Source organism: Oncorhynchus nerka, linkage group LG24, assembly GCF_034236695.1.
Source record: "Oncorhynchus nerka isolate Pitt River linkage group LG24, Oner_Uvic_2.0, whole genome shotgun sequence".
In the NCBI taxonomy this organism is placed as follows: domain Eukaryota; kingdom Metazoa; phylum Chordata; class Actinopteri; order Salmoniformes; family Salmonidae; genus Oncorhynchus; species Oncorhynchus nerka.
In genome coordinates this window covers 91,339,743-91,357,878 of record NC_088419.1, presented here as the reverse complement: position 1 = coordinate 91,357,878, position 18,136 = coordinate 91,339,743, and the positions used below count along the sequence as shown (strand labels likewise).

Sequence of the window (18,136 nt, the reverse complement as noted above, 5' to 3'; positions counted from 1 at the left end):
AGAGAATTATTTATTTCAGCTTTTATTTCTTTCATCACATTCCCAGTGGGTCAGAAGTTTACATACACTCAATTAGTATTTGGTAGCATTGCCTTTAAATTGTTTAACTTGGGTCAAACATTTTGGGTAGCCTTCCACAAGCCTTCCGGGTTAGAGAGGGTTTGGCCGGGAGGGATATCCTTGTCTCATCGCGCACCAGCGACTCCTGTGGCGGGCTCAGTGCACGCTAACCAAGGTTGCCAGGTGCACGGTGTTTCCTCCGACACATTGGTGCGGCTGGCTTCCGGGTTGGATGCGCGCTGTGTTAAGAAGCAGTGCGGCTTGGTTGGGTTGTGTTTCGGAGGACGCATGGCTTTCGACCTTCGTCTCTCCCAAGTCCCTACGGGAGTTGTAGCGATGAGACAAGATAGTAGCTACTAAAACAATTGGACACCACGAAATTGGGGAGAAAAGCGGGTAAAAAATGTTTAAAAACTTAGTGTATGTAAACTTCTGACCCACTGGAATTGTGATACAGTGAATTATAAGTGAAATAATCTGTCTGTAAACAATTGTTGGAAGAATTACTTGTGTCATGCACAAAGTAGATGTCCTAACCGACTTGCCAAAACTATAGTTTGTTAACAAGAAGTGTGTGGAGTGGTTAAAAAACAAGTTTAAACGACTCCATCCTAAGTGTATGTAAACTTCTGACTTCAGCTGTATGTAAAGACAAGATTAAATCAGGGATTGTCTCATGGGTGTCAATATTAGCCTATCACTTGTGAATGATATATTATTACTGGTGAACGATGCCCAGCTTGCGTGCAGTGCAATAATGCAAGAAGCACATTAAACCGCTTTAAATCTTGTCTGCTAAATGAACTAGTGTAGCCCGCAGCCATTTGGCTTAGTCAGATCTCAGAGTATACTATTCTGTTCTTCTGAAATACATTTTCTTCATATCATGTTTCTTTAGACCTGTATAAAATAAATAATGGATTTATTGTGAAGGTGTTGGCTTTATTACGTGGATTTTGTTCAACTTTTTAAAAATGTACCAGTGTCTTGTAGGCTGTGTGGAAGCCAGGAGATGCTAAATGTGTTTATGTTCATTAACGGTAAATTACCGTGAAACTGGCAGTTATTTGCTTGACAATCACCGGCTGCCGTAATGTCATGACCGCCACAGCCCTAGTGAGCATACACGGCCCTAGTGAGCATACACGGCCCTAGTGAGCATACACGGCCCTAGTGAGCATACACGGCCCTACCAAGCAGTCCTTTATGGTAAGAGTAGATTCACAGATATGTTGTTTCTCATCTTACTGCAGTCCTATTTCATCACATCAAGCTCTCTGGGAGAATTGAGAACTGTTTTTTCATGTCCTGGACCTCTGGTCAGATCGTACATTATTTTACTTGTTGTACCCACCAATATCTGAACAAAGCTCTTAAAGCTATTCTCCTGCTGTTGTAACAACTCCTTGTAGAGTCATTTTTGTTGGTTTTTAAAAGATCTTTCACCTGCGCTAGAGAAACATTTTACTCTGCAGCTTTAGGTGGCATGGTAGCAGAGTCGGCTAAAGTTGGTAGCTATACCGAGCAGTTCCAGCCAGGTCCGGTTGCAGGGACACAACAACAGGCACCAGGGAATACAGCCACAATTAGCACGAGACGCCACCTCCGTGGTCCACAAGGGCTATCCGTGTTCAAGCTGTTTGTGGAAACCCCTGCTAGCTGAATAGCTAGGTTAGTAGCTAGCTACGGCAAACAACTTCAGACGTGCTTCTACACCTGCATTGCTTGCTGTCTGGGGTTTTAGGCTGGGTTTCTGTACAGCACTTTGAGATATCAGCTGATGTACGAAGGGCTATATAAATACATTTGATTTGATTTGTTTTTGTCTCGCAGCATCCTGGGACAGATAGTAGTACTCACAGTAACTGAGGCTAGCCGCATCGCGCGATCCAAAATCAAAAAGTACATAAACCAAACTTTACGAGAAAACACTGTCACAACTTTACAATAATAAACCGAGGTCTCTCGTTCAACATACGTCACACTCTGATGACGTGAGGTTGGTCGTGCTAGCCCTCTTTTTGAAAATGTAATTTTTCTGCACAGCTTTCATAGCCTCTCGTTGCCTTCTTATTAAAATTCCGGGTCGTAGTATCTGAGCCGATGCGTGAGGCAGGTCACGTTTCATACGAACCAGTTCTTCTTCCTGTGGTATCACGTCTCTCCCAAGTGCCATTGTGCCAGCTCCGGCAGGAAGGAAGACGTTAGCTGTAACAGGGTGGTGACAGAACTAGGTGGGAGGTTATGAAACCAATCCAGGGGTCCTACTCAGCAGTTGGGCGAGTTAATATGTACCCCTGCTCTGCGCCCCTCACCCCTGGCTTGGAGTTATAAGGCCTCCGTGTTCTGTCTGCCGTGTTCTGTTTGTCGTGTTCTGTCTGCCGTGTTCTGTCTGCCGTGTTCTGTCTGCCGTGTTCTGTCTGCCGTGTTCTGTTTGCCCTGTTCTGTCTGTCGTGTTCTGTCTGTCGTGTTCTGTCTGCCGTGTTCTGTCTGCCGTGTTCTGTCTGCCCTGTTCTGTCTGTCGTGTTCTGTCTGCCGTGTTCTGTCTGCCCTGTTCTGTCTGCCGTGTTCTGTCTGCCGTGTTCTGTCTGTCGTGTTCTGTCTGCCCTGTTCTGTCTGTCGTGTTCTGTCTGGCGGAACCGTTGGCAGACCAGACTGTCGAGAAACTGGATCCACCGAGACGAGGTCTAGTGCACCTTAGCTAAGATGGATGGACAGAAAGACTGATGGGGGGTAGGTGGAGTTCTGACGGTCGTCGTCATGGGTAACGGGGCCCGAGTCTGCAGGTGGACAGTTAAAACATCATCAGTTCCTAACCACTAACTGCCTGAGTCACCAGGAATTCTCATAGAATTATCGTTGAATCTCCAGCCATTTAAAGTTTTTTTTAAAGACATTAAGCTGCATGGGATTAGTCCTTATATAGAGCTTTACATTAGAGGCACAGTAATGAAAACAGATGGAGGAATTTAGAAGATCCATACTATAGGAGACCCATTCATCTGTTACCGCCAACTAAGACCTTCCTTCAAGACCTTTCTGTGGGACAACTACTTCTCCAAAGCATCTGTGCCCAATACGCTGGCCTGCCTCCCCCCTCCCTCTCTCTCTCCATCCCTGCCTCCCCCCTCCCTCTCTCTCTCCATCCCTGCTTCCCCCTCCCTCTCTTTCTCCATCCCTGCCTCCCCTCCCTCTCTCTCTCCCATCCCAGCCTCCCCCATGCCTGCCAGCCTCCCTCCCTCCATCCCAGCCCCCCTGCCTCCCTCCCTCCATCCCTGCCTCTCTCCCTCCCTCCCGGTGTTATGTAAGTTTTCTTTATCTTGGTTGTGATATTCTGTGAGTGTTTAGTCTGGCCCCCTGTTCCATTTCCATTATTTAGGCTCCGCCCCCTCGCCGTATTTCAACTCTCGGGTCGTCGAGTTTGCACTTTTCCCTCGTCTTTTCTCTGTGCCAGAGCTCGGTGTCAGCAGAAGCTCATCTCAGAGTTCTGTTATTGTCAGCCTGATCCCCAAGGTATCCCTGGTATTCCCCAGCCTGTGACAGACTGTGGACACATCGTATTGAACAGATCAGCACTTCCTGGATGGTACGACTCATCATTATAAAGTCTTCAGACGTAAACGCACGCCCACCGCCAGCTCTGCACGTGTCACTGTTTCACAGCCTCGTTTGGCATACTGTGCGTGCAGATATCATTTAACATGGGATTAATGACCTCCATGTTGAAGAGTTGAGAGTGTCATTTGGACTCTTAGCTACACTACTCTGTGGGTAGTCTCAGGGCTCCGCGTGGCCTTGGTAGGCAGTGCCATCTTGGTTCCAGTCACTACCTCACAGTGGGGAATCTCTCACCTGTATCCAAGAATAGTTAGTTTTTTGCCACAAGTAAAATAAATCTGAACTTTTCTCTCATTGTTCTCCGTCTCTGTCTGTCTCCCTCCCCGACTGTGTCTCTCTCCCTGTCTCCCTCCGTCCGTCTGTCTTAGTTCGGAGGACAAGGCTTTGATGGTGGTGAAGAAGGATCCTCTGTTCTTCGGACCTCCTCCTCCCTGTCTGCCGCCTGTCAACAGGACCAAATGCCTGAGGTCAGTTCTACACGCTGTTTCACTCTGCCCTAGGGTTACACTCTGCCCTAGGGTTACACTCTGCCCTAGGGTTACACTCTGTTACACTCTGCCCTAGGGTTACACGCTGTTTCACTCTGCCCTAGGGTTACACTCTGCCCTAGGGTTACACGCTGTTTCACTCTGCCCTAGGGTTACACTCTGCCCTAGGGTTACACTCTGCCCTAGCGTTACACGCTGTTTCACTCTGCCCTAGGGTTACACTCTGCCCTAGGGTTACACTCTGTTTCACTCTGCCCTAGGGTTACACTCTGTTACACTCTGCCCTGGGGTTGCACTCTGTTACACTCTGCCCTAGGGTTACACGCTGTTACACTCTGCCCTAGGGTTACACGCTGTTTCACTCTGCCCTAGGGTTACACTCTGCCCTAGGGTTACACTCTGCCCTAGGGTTACACGCTGTTACACTCTGCCCTAGGGTTACACTCTGCCCTAGGGTTACACTCTGCCCTAGGGTTACACGCTGTTACACTCTGCCCTAGGGTTACACTCTGCCCTAGGGTTACACTCTGCCCTAGGGTTACACTCTGCCCTAGGGTTACACTCTGTTACACTCTGCCCTAGGGTTACACGCTGTTTCACTCTGCCCTAGGGTTACACTCTGCCCTAGGGTTACACGCTGTTTCACTCTGCCCTAGGGTTACACTCTGTTTCACTCTGCCCTAGGGTTACACTCTGTTTCACTCTGCCCTAGGGTTACACTCTGTTTCACTCTGCCCTAGGGTTACACTCTGTTTCACTCTGCCCTAGGGTTACACTCTGCCCTAGGGTTACACTCTGTTTCACTCTGCCCTAGGGTTACACTCTGTTTCACTCTGCCCTAGGGTTACACTCTGTTTCACTCAACCCTAGGGGCAACTTTTACGAAAGTTTCCAGAATTTTGCAACCCTACTTAGTCCCATCTCTAGTTCCTCCACATTGGGCCATAAGACTATGTACGCCTTTTAAATAACGACATCTAACCCACAAGATTTTATTAAAGCAATGCCCATATCTGATTCAGGTGAATTAATATCTTTCCTGGGTCTTTTTCAATAGTTAGATGGAAACCATCTAAGGCTCAGTTTACGAGCGTTCAGAACATATCGGTTCTGGAGGTTCAGCATATGGAGTCCATGTGGACTCTCTTCAATTCACTGCAGCAAATTGGCTCCCAAGCTTTACTGAACAATTAATCAGACCTAGTGTTTCTTTACGTGTCATAAAGATATGCTTTCATCCTGAATCCATTTAGTTGGGTTTTAATTATTGTCTTATTGTTGGCTTTAATTTGAGAGAGAGTTTTATAAATTAAAGTGTTGTATTATTATTAGTAGTAGTATCTCAAGGTGCTATAGTGGCTGAATTAAAACCAAATCCGAGATGTAGACAGAGTAAGGACACAACTTTATAGGCTTTAGATGGAGAAACCTATCACAGCAAAGCAGAGGGGGGGGGACAGCCAACCAGATCTCTTCCCGTCTACGGAGTGCACACGTATGTGGAAATGTCTAAATGACTTGACTCAGTGATTTGGTTGACAGGTTGAACCATGAGCTGCGAGGCTGGGTCCATCGACATGAGGTGGAGCGGACCAAGACCAGACGCATGAGCAACAGCCAACACCGAGCAAACAGGACTATCCCTGTACGCACAGTACTGATGCATCTAGTAAAGCAGCACCCTACACACACACACACTCACACTGACACACACACACACACTCACACATAATAAACTAAGATTTTCAAACTGTACAATAACCGATCTGTTATGTTACTCCAGTTTAATAACCGATCTGTTATGTTACTCCAGTTTAATAACCGATCTGTTATGTTACTCCAGTTTAATAACCGATCTGTAATGTTACTCCAGTTTAATAACCGATCTGTTATGTTACAACAGTTTAACAACCGATCTGTTATGTTACTCCAGTTTAATAACCGATCTGTTATGTTACGACAGTTTAATAACCGATCTGTTATGTTACGACAGTTTAGTAACCGATCTGTTATGTTACTCCAGTTTAATAACCGATCTGTTATGTTACTCCAGTTTAGTAACCGATCTGTTATGTTACGACAGTTTAGTAACCGATCTGTTATGTTACTCCAGTTTAATAACCGATCTGTTATGTTACGACAGTTTAGTAACCGATCTGTTATGTTACTCCAGTTTAGTAACCGATCTGTTATGTTACTCCAGTTTAATAACCGATCTGTTATGTTACTCCAGTTTAGTAACCGATCTGTAATGTTACTCCAGTTTAATAACCGATCTGTTATGTTACGACAGTTTAGTAACCGATCTGTTATGTTACTCCAGTTTAATAACCGATCTGTTATGTTACTCCAGTTTAGTAACCGATCTGTTATGTTACTCCAGTTTAATAACCGATCTGTTATGTTACGACAGTTTAATAACCGATCTGTTATGTTACGACAGTTTAATAACCGATCTGTTATGTTACGACAGTTTAATAACCGATCTGTTATGTTACGACAGTTTAATAACCGATCTGTTATGTTACGACAGTTTAATAACCGATCTGTTATGTTACTCCAGTTTAATAACCGATCTGTTATGTTACTCCAGTTTAATAACCGATCTGTAATGTTACTCCAGTTTAACAACCGATCTGTTATGTTACTCCAGTTTAATAACCGATCTGTAATGTTACTCCAGTTTAGTAACCGATCTGTAATGTTACTCCAGTTTAGTAACCGATCTGTTATGTTACGACAGTTTAATAACCGATCTGTAATGTTACTCCAGTTTAATAACCGATCTGTTATGTTACGACAGTTTAGTAACCGATCTGTAATGTTACTCCAGTTTAGTAAACGATCTGTTATGTTACAACAGTTTAGTAACCGATCTGTTATGTGACGACAGTTTAATAACCGATCTGTTATGTTACGACAGTTTAATAACCGATCTGTTATGTTACTCCAGTTTAATAACCGATCTGTAATGTTACTCCAGTTTAGTAACCGATCTGTTATGTTACGACAGTTTAATAACCGATCTGTAATGTTACTCCAGTTTAATAACCGATCTGTTATGTTACTCCAGTTCATGCTTTAAATTCTTAGGTCTTTTGGATCTCTACCCTGCCACACTCTCTGCCTCTCCTCCTCCCCTCTCCATCTCTTCCTCCCCCCTCCTCCTCCCCTCTCCCTCTCTCTTCATGGGAATGAACCTAATCCAGCAGTCTTGGGAAAGTAAACACAACTGTTAGAGGAAAGATTTTAGTAATCACTTTCACCTCTGCTCTCTCTCTCTCTCCCTCTTTGTTTAGAAGAATGAACAAAGCCCTCATCTAAACAGTCTTATGTCTGCTGATGACGGGTGGACGTGTTATCCCATGACAGTCCAATACTCCAGTCCACACAGGCACTGTGTCAGAGAAGATGGAGATATATTTTCCCAGGACCCCTATAGACTTCTTGGGTTCTTGTGATTCCAACATGTTGAAGGATTCCAACACAGAACAGCACCACTCTACACCGTGTTTTTAGGAGTGGGCAGGTCCACTACTCAGTGTTTGTTTATTGGACAGATGTAGAGGTGGAAAGATTGAGGACAGTTTGTTTGTTTATTGGACAGGACATTAGTAGACTATCATGATTCAGTTTCAAGAAAGGATTTGTATTTGTGTTAATGTTCTGTGAAGCTGGGAGGTTAGCTAATTGAAGTAATATTGAACGTTTGTAATGTGAAGCTAGGAGGTTAGCTAAATGAAGTAATATTGATAGTTTGTAATGTGAAGCTAGGAGGTTAGCTAATTGATGTAATATTGAACGTTTGTAATTTGAAGCTAGGAGGTTAGCTAATTGAAGTAATATTGATAGTTTGTAATGTGAAGCTAGGAGGTTAGCTAATTGAAGTAATATTGATAGTTTGTAATGTGACGCTAGGAGGTTAGCTAATTGAAGTAATATTGATAGTTTGTAATGTGACGCTAGGAGGTTAGCTAATTGAAGTAATATTGATAGTTTGTAATGTGAAGCTAGGAGGTTAGCTAATTGAAGTAATATTGATAGTTTGTAATGTGAAGCTAGGTTAGCCAATTGAAGTAATATTGATAGTTTGTAATGTGAAGCTAGGAGGTTAGCTAATTGAAGTAATATTGATAGTTTGTAATGTGAAGCTAGGAGGTTAGCTAATTGAAGTAATATTGATAGTTTGTAATGTGACGCTAGGAGGTTAGCTAATTGAAGTAATATTGATAGTTTGTAATGTGAAGCTAGGAGGTTAGCTAATTGAAGTAATATTGATAGTTTGTAATGTGAAGCTAGGAGGTTAGCCAATTGAAGTAATATTGATAGTTTGTAATGTGAAGCTAGGAGGTTAGCTAATTGAAGTAATATTGATAGTTTGTATTGTGAAGCTAGGAGGTTAGCTAATTGAAGTAATATTGATAGTTTGTATTGTGAGGCTAGGAGGTTAGCCAATTGAAGTAATATTGATAGTTTGTATTGTGAGGCTAGGAGGTTAGCCAATTGAAGTAATATTGATAGTTTGTAATGTGAAGCTAGGAGGTTAGCTAATTGAAGTAATATTGATAGCTAACCTCCTAGCGTCACATTACAAACTATCTATATTACTTCAATTAGCTAACCTCCTAGCGTCACATTACAAACTAATTGAAGTAATATTGATAGTTTGTAATGTGAAGCTAGGAGGTTAGCTAAATGAAGTAATATTGATAGTTTGTAGTGTGAAGCTAGGAGGTTAGCTAATTGAAGTAATATTGATAGTTTGTAATGTGAAGCTAGGAGGTTAGCTAATTGAAGTAATATTGATAGTTTGTAATGTGAAGCTAGGAGGTTAGCTAATTGAAGTAATATTGATAGTTTGTAATGTGAAGCTAGGAGGTTAGCTAATTGAAGTAATATTGATAGTTTGTAATGTGAAGCTAGGAGGTTAGCTAATTGAAGTAATATTGATAGTTTGTATTGTGAAGCTAGGAGGTTAGCTAATTGAAGTAATATCGATAGTTTGTAATGTGAAGCTAGGAGGTTAGCTAATTGAAGTAATATTGATAGTTTGTAATGTGAAGGTAGGAGGTTAGCTAATTGAAGTAATATTGATCGTTTGTAAATGTGAAGCTAGGAGGTTAGCTAATTGAAGTAATATTGATAGTTTGTATTGTGAGGCTAGGAGGTTAGCCAATTGAAGTAATATTGATAGTTTGTCATGTGAAGCTAGGAGGTTAGCCAATTGAAGTAATATTGATAGTTTGTATTGTGAAGCTAGGAGGTTAGCTAATTGAAGTAATATCGATAGTTTGTAATGTGAAGCTAGGAGGTTAGCTAATTGAAGTAATATTGATAGTTTGTAATGTGAAGGTAGGAGGTTAGCTAATTGAAGTAATATTGATCGTTTGTAAATGTGAAGCTAGGAGGTTAGCCAATTGAAGTAATATTGATAGTTTGTATTGTGAGGCTAGGAGGTTAGCCAATTGAAGTAATATTGATAGTTTGTCATGTGAAGCTAGGAGGTTAGCTAATTGAAGTAATATTGATAGTTTGTAATGTGACGCTAGGAGGTTAGCTAATTGAAGTAATATTGATAGTTTGTAATGTGAAGCTAGGAGGTTAGCTAAATGAAGTAATATTGATAGTTTGTAGTGTGAAGCTAGGAGGTTAGCTAATTGAAGTAATATTGATAGTTTGTAATGTGAAGCTAGTAGGTTAGCTAATTGAAGTAATATTGATAGTTTGTAATGTGAAGCTAGGAGGTTAGCCAATTGAAGTAATATTGATAGTTTGTAATGTGAAGCTAGGAGGTTAGCTAATTGAAGTAATATTGATAGTTTGTATTGTGAAGCTAGGAGGTTAGCTAATTGAAGTAATATTGATAGTTTGTATTGTGAGGCTAGGAGGTTAGCCAATTGAAGTAATATTGATAGTTTGTATTGTGAGGCTAGGAGGTTAGCCAATTGAAGTAATATTGATAGTTTGTAATGTGAAGCTAGGAGGTTAGCTAATTGAAGTAATATTGATAGTTTGTAACCTCCTTAGCTAATTGAAGTAATATTACAAACTATTGAAGTAATATTGATAGTTTGTAATGTGAAGCTAGGAGGTTAGCTAATTGAAGTAATATTGACAAAAGCTAGGAGGTTAGCTAATTGAAGTAATATTGATAGTTTGTAATGTGAAGCTAGGAGGTTAGCTAAATGAAGTAATATTGATAGTTTGTAGTGTGAAGCTAGGAGGTTAGCTAATTGAAGTAATATTGATAGTTTGTAATGTGAAGCTAGGAGGTTAGCTAATTGAAGTAATATTGATAGTTTGTAATGTGAAGCTAGGAGGTTAGCTAATTGAAGTAATATTGATAGTTTGTAATGTGAAGCTAGGAGGTTAGCTAATTGAAGTAATATTGATAGTTTGTAATGAAGTAATATTGAAGTTTGTCATTGTGAAGCTAGGAGGTTAGCTAATTGAAGTAATATTGATAGTTTGTATTGTGAAGCTAGGAGGTTAGCTAATTGAAGTAATATCGATAGTTTGTAATGTGAAGCTAGGAGGTTAGCTAATTGAAGTAATATTGATAGTTTGTAATGTGAAGGTAGGAGGTTAGCTAATTGAAGTAATATTGATCGTTTGTAAATGTGAAGCTAGGAGGTTAGCTAATTGAAGTAATATTGATAGTTTGTATTGTGAGGCTAGGAGGTTAGCCAATTGAAGTAATATTGATAGTTTGTCATGTGAAGCTAGGAGGTTAGCTAATTGAAGTAATATTGATAGTTTGTATTGTGAAGCTAGGAGGTTAGCTAATTGAAGTAATATTGATAGTTTGTAATGTGAAGCTAGGAGGTTAGCTAATTGAAGTAATATTGATAGTTTGTAATGTGAAGCTAGGAGGTTAGCTAATTGAAGTAATATTGATAGTTTGTAAATGTGAAGCTAGGAGGTTAGCTAATTGAAGTAATATTGATAGTTTGTATTGTGAAGCTAGGAGGTTAGCTAATTGAAGTAATATTGATAGTTTGTCATGTGAAGCTAGGAGGTTAGCTAATTGAAGTAATATTGATAGTTTGTAATGTGAAGCTAGGAGGTTAGCTAATTGAAGTTTGTAATATTGATAGTTTGTAATGTGAAGCTAGGAGGTTAGCTAAATGAAGTAATATTGATAGTTTGTAATGTGAAGCTAGGAGGTTAGCTAATTGAAGTAATATTGATAGTTTGTAATGTGAAGCTAGGGGTTAGCTAATTGAAGTAATATTGATAGTTTGTAATGTGAAGCTAGGAGGTTAGCTAAATGAAGTAATATTGATAGTTTGTATTGTGAAGCTAGGAGGTTAGCTAATTGAAGTAATATTGATAGTTTGTAATGTGAAGCTAGGAGGTTAGCTAATTGAAGTAATATTGATAGTTTGTAATGTGAAGCTAGGAGGTTAGCTAAATGAAGTAATATTGATAGTTTGTAGTGTGAAGCTAAGAGGTTAGCTAATTGAAGTAATATTGATAGTTTGTAATGTGAAGCTAGGAGGTTAGCTAATTGAAGTAATATTGATAGTTTGTAATGTGAAGCTAGGAGGTTAGCTAATTGAAGTAATATTGATAGTTTGTAATGTGAAGCTAGGAGGTTAGCTAATTGAAGTAATATTGATAGTTTGTAATGTGAAGCTAGGAGGTTAGCTAATTGAAGTAATATTGATAGTTTGTTTGTATTGTGATGCTAGGAGGTTAGCTAATTGAAGTAATATTGATAGTTTGTAATGTGAAGCTAGTAGGTTAGCTAATTGAAGTAATATTGATAGTTTGTCATGTGAAGCAGGTAAGGTGAACTGTTCAACAAGAAACCTGTGGCTTAGTTAAGTCAGAATGGCTGAGTGAGTTTCTACTGAAAGGAAACAGTTGAGTTGTTCAGCAATGAGCTGCACCTCTGTTTTCCCTGTATTTACCATACACAGCCCCCTGAAACATGACACCCCCCTGTTTTCCCCATACACAGCCCCCTGAAACATGACACCCCCCTGTTTTCCCTGTATTTACCATACACAGCCCCCTGAAACATGACACCCCCCTGTTTTCCCTGTATTTACCATACACAGTCCCCTGAAACATGACACCCCCCTGTTTTCCCCATACACAGCCCCTGAAACATGACACCCCCTGTTTTCCTGTATTTACCATACACAGCCCCTGAAACATGACACACCCCTGTTTCCCCATACACAGCCCCCTGAAACATGACACACCCCTGTTTTCCCTGTATTTACCATACACAGCCCCCTGAAACATGACACCCCTGTTTTCCCTGTATTTACCATACACAGCCCCTGAAACATGACACCCCCTGTTTTCCCTGTATTTACCATACACAGTCCCCTGAAACATGACACCCCCCTGTTTTCCCTGTATTTACCATACACAGCCCCCTGAAACATGACACCCCCTGTTTTCCCTGTATTTACCATACACAGCCCCCTGAAACATGACACCCCCTGTTTTCCCTGTATTTACCATACACAGCCCCCTGAAACATGACACCCCCTGTTTTCCTGTATTTACCATACACAGCCCCCTGAAACATGACACACCCCTGTTTCCCCATACAGAGCCCCCTGAAACATGACACCCCCTGTTTTCCCTGTATTTACCATACACAGCCCCCTGAAACATGACACACCCCTGTTTCCCCATACACAGCCCCCTGAAACATGACACCCCCTGTTTTCCCTGTATTTACCATACACAGCCCCCTGAAACATGACACCCCCTGTTTTCCCTGTATTTACCATACACAGCCCCTGAAACATGACACACCCCTGTTTCCCCATACAGAGCCCCCTGAAACATGACACCCCCTGTTTTCCCTGTATTTACCATACACAGCCCCCTGAAACATGACACACCCCTGTTTCCCCATACACAGCCCCCTGAAACATGACACCCCCTGTTTCCCCATACACAGTCCCCTGAAACATGACACCCCCTGTTTCCCCATACACAGCCCCCTGAAACATGACACCCCCCCTGTTTTCCCTGTATTTACCATACACAGCCCCCTGAAACATGACACACCTCTGTTTTCCCTGTATTTACCATACACAGCCCACTGAAACATGACACACCTCTGTTTTCCTGCATTTACCATACACAGCCCCCTGAAACATGACACACCCCTGTTTCCCCATACACAGCCCCTGAAACATGACACACCCCTGTTTCCCCATACACAGTCCCCTGAAACATGACACACCCCTGTTTCCCCATACACAGCCCCCTGAAACATGACACCCCCTGTTTCCCATACACAGTCCCCTGAAACATGACACCCCCTGTTTCCCCATACACAGTTCCCTGAAACATGACACCCCCTGTTTCCCCATACACAGTCCCCTGAAACATGACACCCCCTGTTTCCCCATACACAGTGACCCCTGAAACATGACACCCCCTGTTTCCCCATACACAGTCCCCTGAAACATGACACCCCCCTGTTTCCCCATACACAGTTCCCTGAAACATGACACACCTCTGTTTTCCCTGCATTTACCATACACAGTCCCCTGACCCACCATGACTACTTGGAAAGGTCTTAGCAGCCCAGTTGAATCGAAACAACATTAGCATTGTTGGTTTAATTTCTACTCATTCAAATAAATGATCGTACAGACATGTCTGTTTTTTAGTTTTGAGTCATTTGTTTGTGGAGGTATTCACAGCTAGCTGTTTCCCTAAGGCCTTGGTTTTAATGAGAACCATCCATTAAGCCAAGCCCAGGAGGGCCCAGCTATGCTCCCACAAGAAAAACACTTGAGTTATGCCTGGAGTGATGTCATTTGTCTGGGGGAAACTGTGTGGCTGGCATGGCCCCTGAGGTAGAGGTGATCAGTGACTTGGGCTGTGTTTACACAGGAAGCCCGATTCTGATCTTTTGCCCAATTATTGGCAAAAGATGTGATCTGATTTGTCAAAAGACCAATTATTGGCAAAAGATGTGATCTGATTTGTCAAAAGACCAATTAGTGTAAAAAAAAACCTCTGAATTGGGCTGCCTGTGTAAACACAGCCTTGGTGATGTGCCGTCTTCCTGAAAGGGATAGAGTGTCACCCAGCTCTCTGCTGGATAAGAGGCCAGGGAGCTTGTCATTGACTGTGTGGGATGAAAACACATACACGCCTGGACATATACTGTAACAACATACATACACACCTGGACATATACTGTAACAACATACATACACGCCTGGACATATACTGTACCAACATACACACACACCTGGACATATACTGTACCAACATACATACACGCCTGGACATATACTGTACCAACATACACACACACCTGGACATATACTGTACCAACATACATACACACCTGGACATATACTGTACCAACATACATACACGCCTGGACATATACTGTAACAACATACATACACGCCTGGACATATACTGTACCAACATACATACACGCCTGGACATATACTGTACCAACATACATACACACCTGGACATATACTGTACCAACATACATACACACCTGGACATATACTGTACCAACATACATACACACACACCTGGACATATACTGTACCAACATACATACACACACACCTGGACATATACTGTACCAACATACATATACTGTACCAACATACATACACGCCTGGACATATACTGTACCAACATACATACACACCTGGACATATACTGTACCAACATGGACATATACTGTACCAACATACATGGACATATACTGTACCAACATACATACACACACACCTGGACATATACTGTACCAACATACATATACTGTACCAACATACATACACGCCTGGACATATACTGTACCAACATACATACACACCTGGACATATACTGTACCAACATACATACACACCTGGACATATACTGTACCAACATACACACACACACCTGGACATATACTGTACCAACATACATACACACCTGGACATATACTGTACCAACATACATACACACCTGGACATATACTGTACCAACATACACACACACCTGGACATATACTGTACCAACATACATACACACACACCTGGACATATACTATACTGTACCAACATACATACACACACACCTGGACATATACTATACTGTACCAACATACACAGCCAACAAATTTATCTCCAGTAGTTTTCACTTCTTCATTAAAATGTTCTAACCACTAACTAACTCTCTCTCTCTGTCTCTCGGTCTCTTTCTCTCCATACAGAAAGAGAATAAGAAGGCTGAGGTGTCCCAGGTCCTAACAGTCCAGTACACTGACTCCACAGAGAAGTGAGTGGAGGAGGAGTGTATATATACAAAATATATATGATTTCTAGATGTATGTCATGTTTACCCTATTCCAGTGTTTAGACTGTCAGTCTGCCTGGGAGTATCTATAATATGTCTTTACTGTGTCAGTCTGCCTGGGAGTATCTATAATATGTCTTTACTGCGTCAGTCTGCCTGGGAGTATCTATCAGATGTCAGTCTGCCTGGTAGTATCTATAATATGTCTTTACTGCGTCAGTCTGCCTGGGAGTATCTATAAGATGTCTTTACTGCGTCAGTCTGCCTGGGAGTATCTATAATATGTCTTTACTACGTCAGTCTGCCTGGGGGTATCTATCAGATGTCTTTACTGCGTCAGTCTGCCTGGGAGTATCTATCAGATGTCAGTCTGCCTGGTAGTATCTATAATATGTCTTTACTGCGTCAGTCTGCCTGGGAGTATCTATAATATGTCTTTACTGCGTCAGTCTGCCTGGGAGTATCTATGGCTTTTTGACTTACACTCTTAGATCTGCCTTATTGGACGTTTGAGTTTTTGGCCTCGCAAAGCTTTTCCCATTTATAAATCCGATTTTAGAAAATAGCTTTCAACTTTTCAGGACACCATACAACATGAAAAACTGACATATTCACTTGCAGTACAAGTTATGTTTTTAGTATGAAATGGAAAAATGTAAATATTCTAAATATGACATTTTGTATTTGTGCCCCCAGAGGACTAATGTTTTTGTTCGCAATCATATGTTATTTTGGTCCTACATTTTCCTCATGCTTTTGACTTTCCCACATTTGAAAATCAAGTTGATGGCCAACCAGACACTCTGGGGCATAGTAGCAGGCCTTGCCAAACCTTTAACCTTGACCCCTGACTGTCTGTCATTAAAGTGGGATACAGACTGCAGAGAAGGACCACGTTTACATGCTTTTCCCGGATAGTAGCTCATATCACGCGATCACCTTTTTGATATCCCGCTCACAAGTATCCCTGTTGCCATGAATAAACAGAATATTCTTCATTTAAATTCATTAGGGTTAACTGGAATAGTAACTGAAATATGTTCACTGGTTGTAGGCCCATAACCTCTCACATGTAATATAGTATTAACTCATGCAGAATTATGCATTTCTTGCAGTAAAATTATTAAATATATTTTACATTTTTTGTCTCGGGAACAGGAGTGGAGAAATACGATCTCTTGAGAAAACACATGTGCTGTGCATATAACTGTTATATTTGACACTATTATGAAAGCAGACAGTATTTCAACCACAAAATTTGTACCCAAGACAAACTGATGTCTTATCAGAAACATGTTTCCAAGTTTTCTCAGCTTTTCATTTCCTTAAAACTGGTCAAACTGATGACATTTGGACATTTTGCTTTGGGAACAATCTTTCCACTGTTTTGAAATGTATTGTATTTTCTCCCCGGTCCCTAAACGAAACAGACAACTTTGCCGGTGTAAACTAGATTACTAATGCATTCATTCTATCTATGTAAGACATTCAGTTAAGGCAGTTAAACCCACTGTTCCCCGGTAGGCCGTCATTGAAAATAAGAATTTGTTTTTAACTGACTTGCCTAGTTAAATAAAGGTAAAATAAAAATAAAATTCAGCTGAGCCCTAGTTTATTTAGTTTTCTGGGGCAACAAGTTATGATAGAAAAGAAGCTGCGTGTATCAAACTATAGTTGACAAAGAAATGGCCTATGTCATAAATTATAGTAATATGGCCTACTAAATGTCATAAATTATAGTAATATGGCCTACTAAATGTCATAAATTATAGTAATATGGCCTACCAAATGTCATAAATTATAGTAATATGGCCTACTAAATGTCATGAATTATAGTAATATGGCCTACTAAATGTCGTAAATTATAGTAATATGGCCTACCAAATGTCGTAAATTATAATAATATGGCCTACTAAATGTCATAAATTATAGTAATATGGCCTACCAAATGTCATAAATTATAGTAATATGGCCTACTAAATGTCGTAAATTATTAGCAAAAACATATTAGCAGAAGCATATTAGCAGAAACATATTAGCAGAAACATACTAGCAGAAACATACTAGCAGAAACATACTAGCAGAAACATACTAGCAGAAACATATTAGCAGAAACATACTAGCAGAAACATATTAGCAGAAACATACTAGCAGAAACATATTAGCAGAAACATACTAACAGAAACATACTAGCAGAAACATACTAGCAGAAACATATTAGCAGAAACATACTAGCAGAAACATACTAGCAGAAACATACGAGCAGAAACATACGAGCAGAAACATACGAGCAGAAACATACTAGCAGAAACATACTAGCAGAAACATACTAGCAGAAACATATCTAAATGGGGGTGAAAGTAGCCTAAGCCAGTAGACTATACGGTCCAGTATGGAGTATCAGCAGAACTATTTATGATGGAATTAGTATGGTGGATCAAACTGAACAAGTAACCTACTTTTTTAAATGATTTGTTTGACAATCAGATGAAAACATTATCACACAACAACAATGATATATGAAACTGACCCTGTGCAGACCACACATTTTTTAAAACAACACTAAACGGGAGAAGATGTTTACATGCCGGAGTATCCCGTCTAAGATCAGCATATCCCAGGCATATTATCCAGGTTTCTCATGACCGGGAGACATTGTTTTTTGGGGTTATTGT

The 18,136-nt window shown here is 40.9% G+C and overlaps 1 protein-coding gene across 1 annotated transcript in view; it reads left to right on the top strand.

The window, feature by feature from the left end:
* atf6 (activating transcription factor 6) overlaps window positions 1–18,136 on the top strand; it is a 133,036-nt gene that overhangs the window by 59,533 nt on the left and 55,367 nt on the right. The window contains exons 11-13 of the mRNA XM_065009313.1: window positions 4,047–4,145; window positions 5,709–5,811; window positions 15,379–15,443. Coding sequence (XP_064865385.1) covers window positions 4,047–4,145; window positions 5,709–5,811; window positions 15,379–15,443 — 267 coding nt within the window. The remainder of the gene's footprint in view (window positions 1–4,046; window positions 4,146–5,708; window positions 5,812–15,378; window positions 15,444–18,136) is intronic.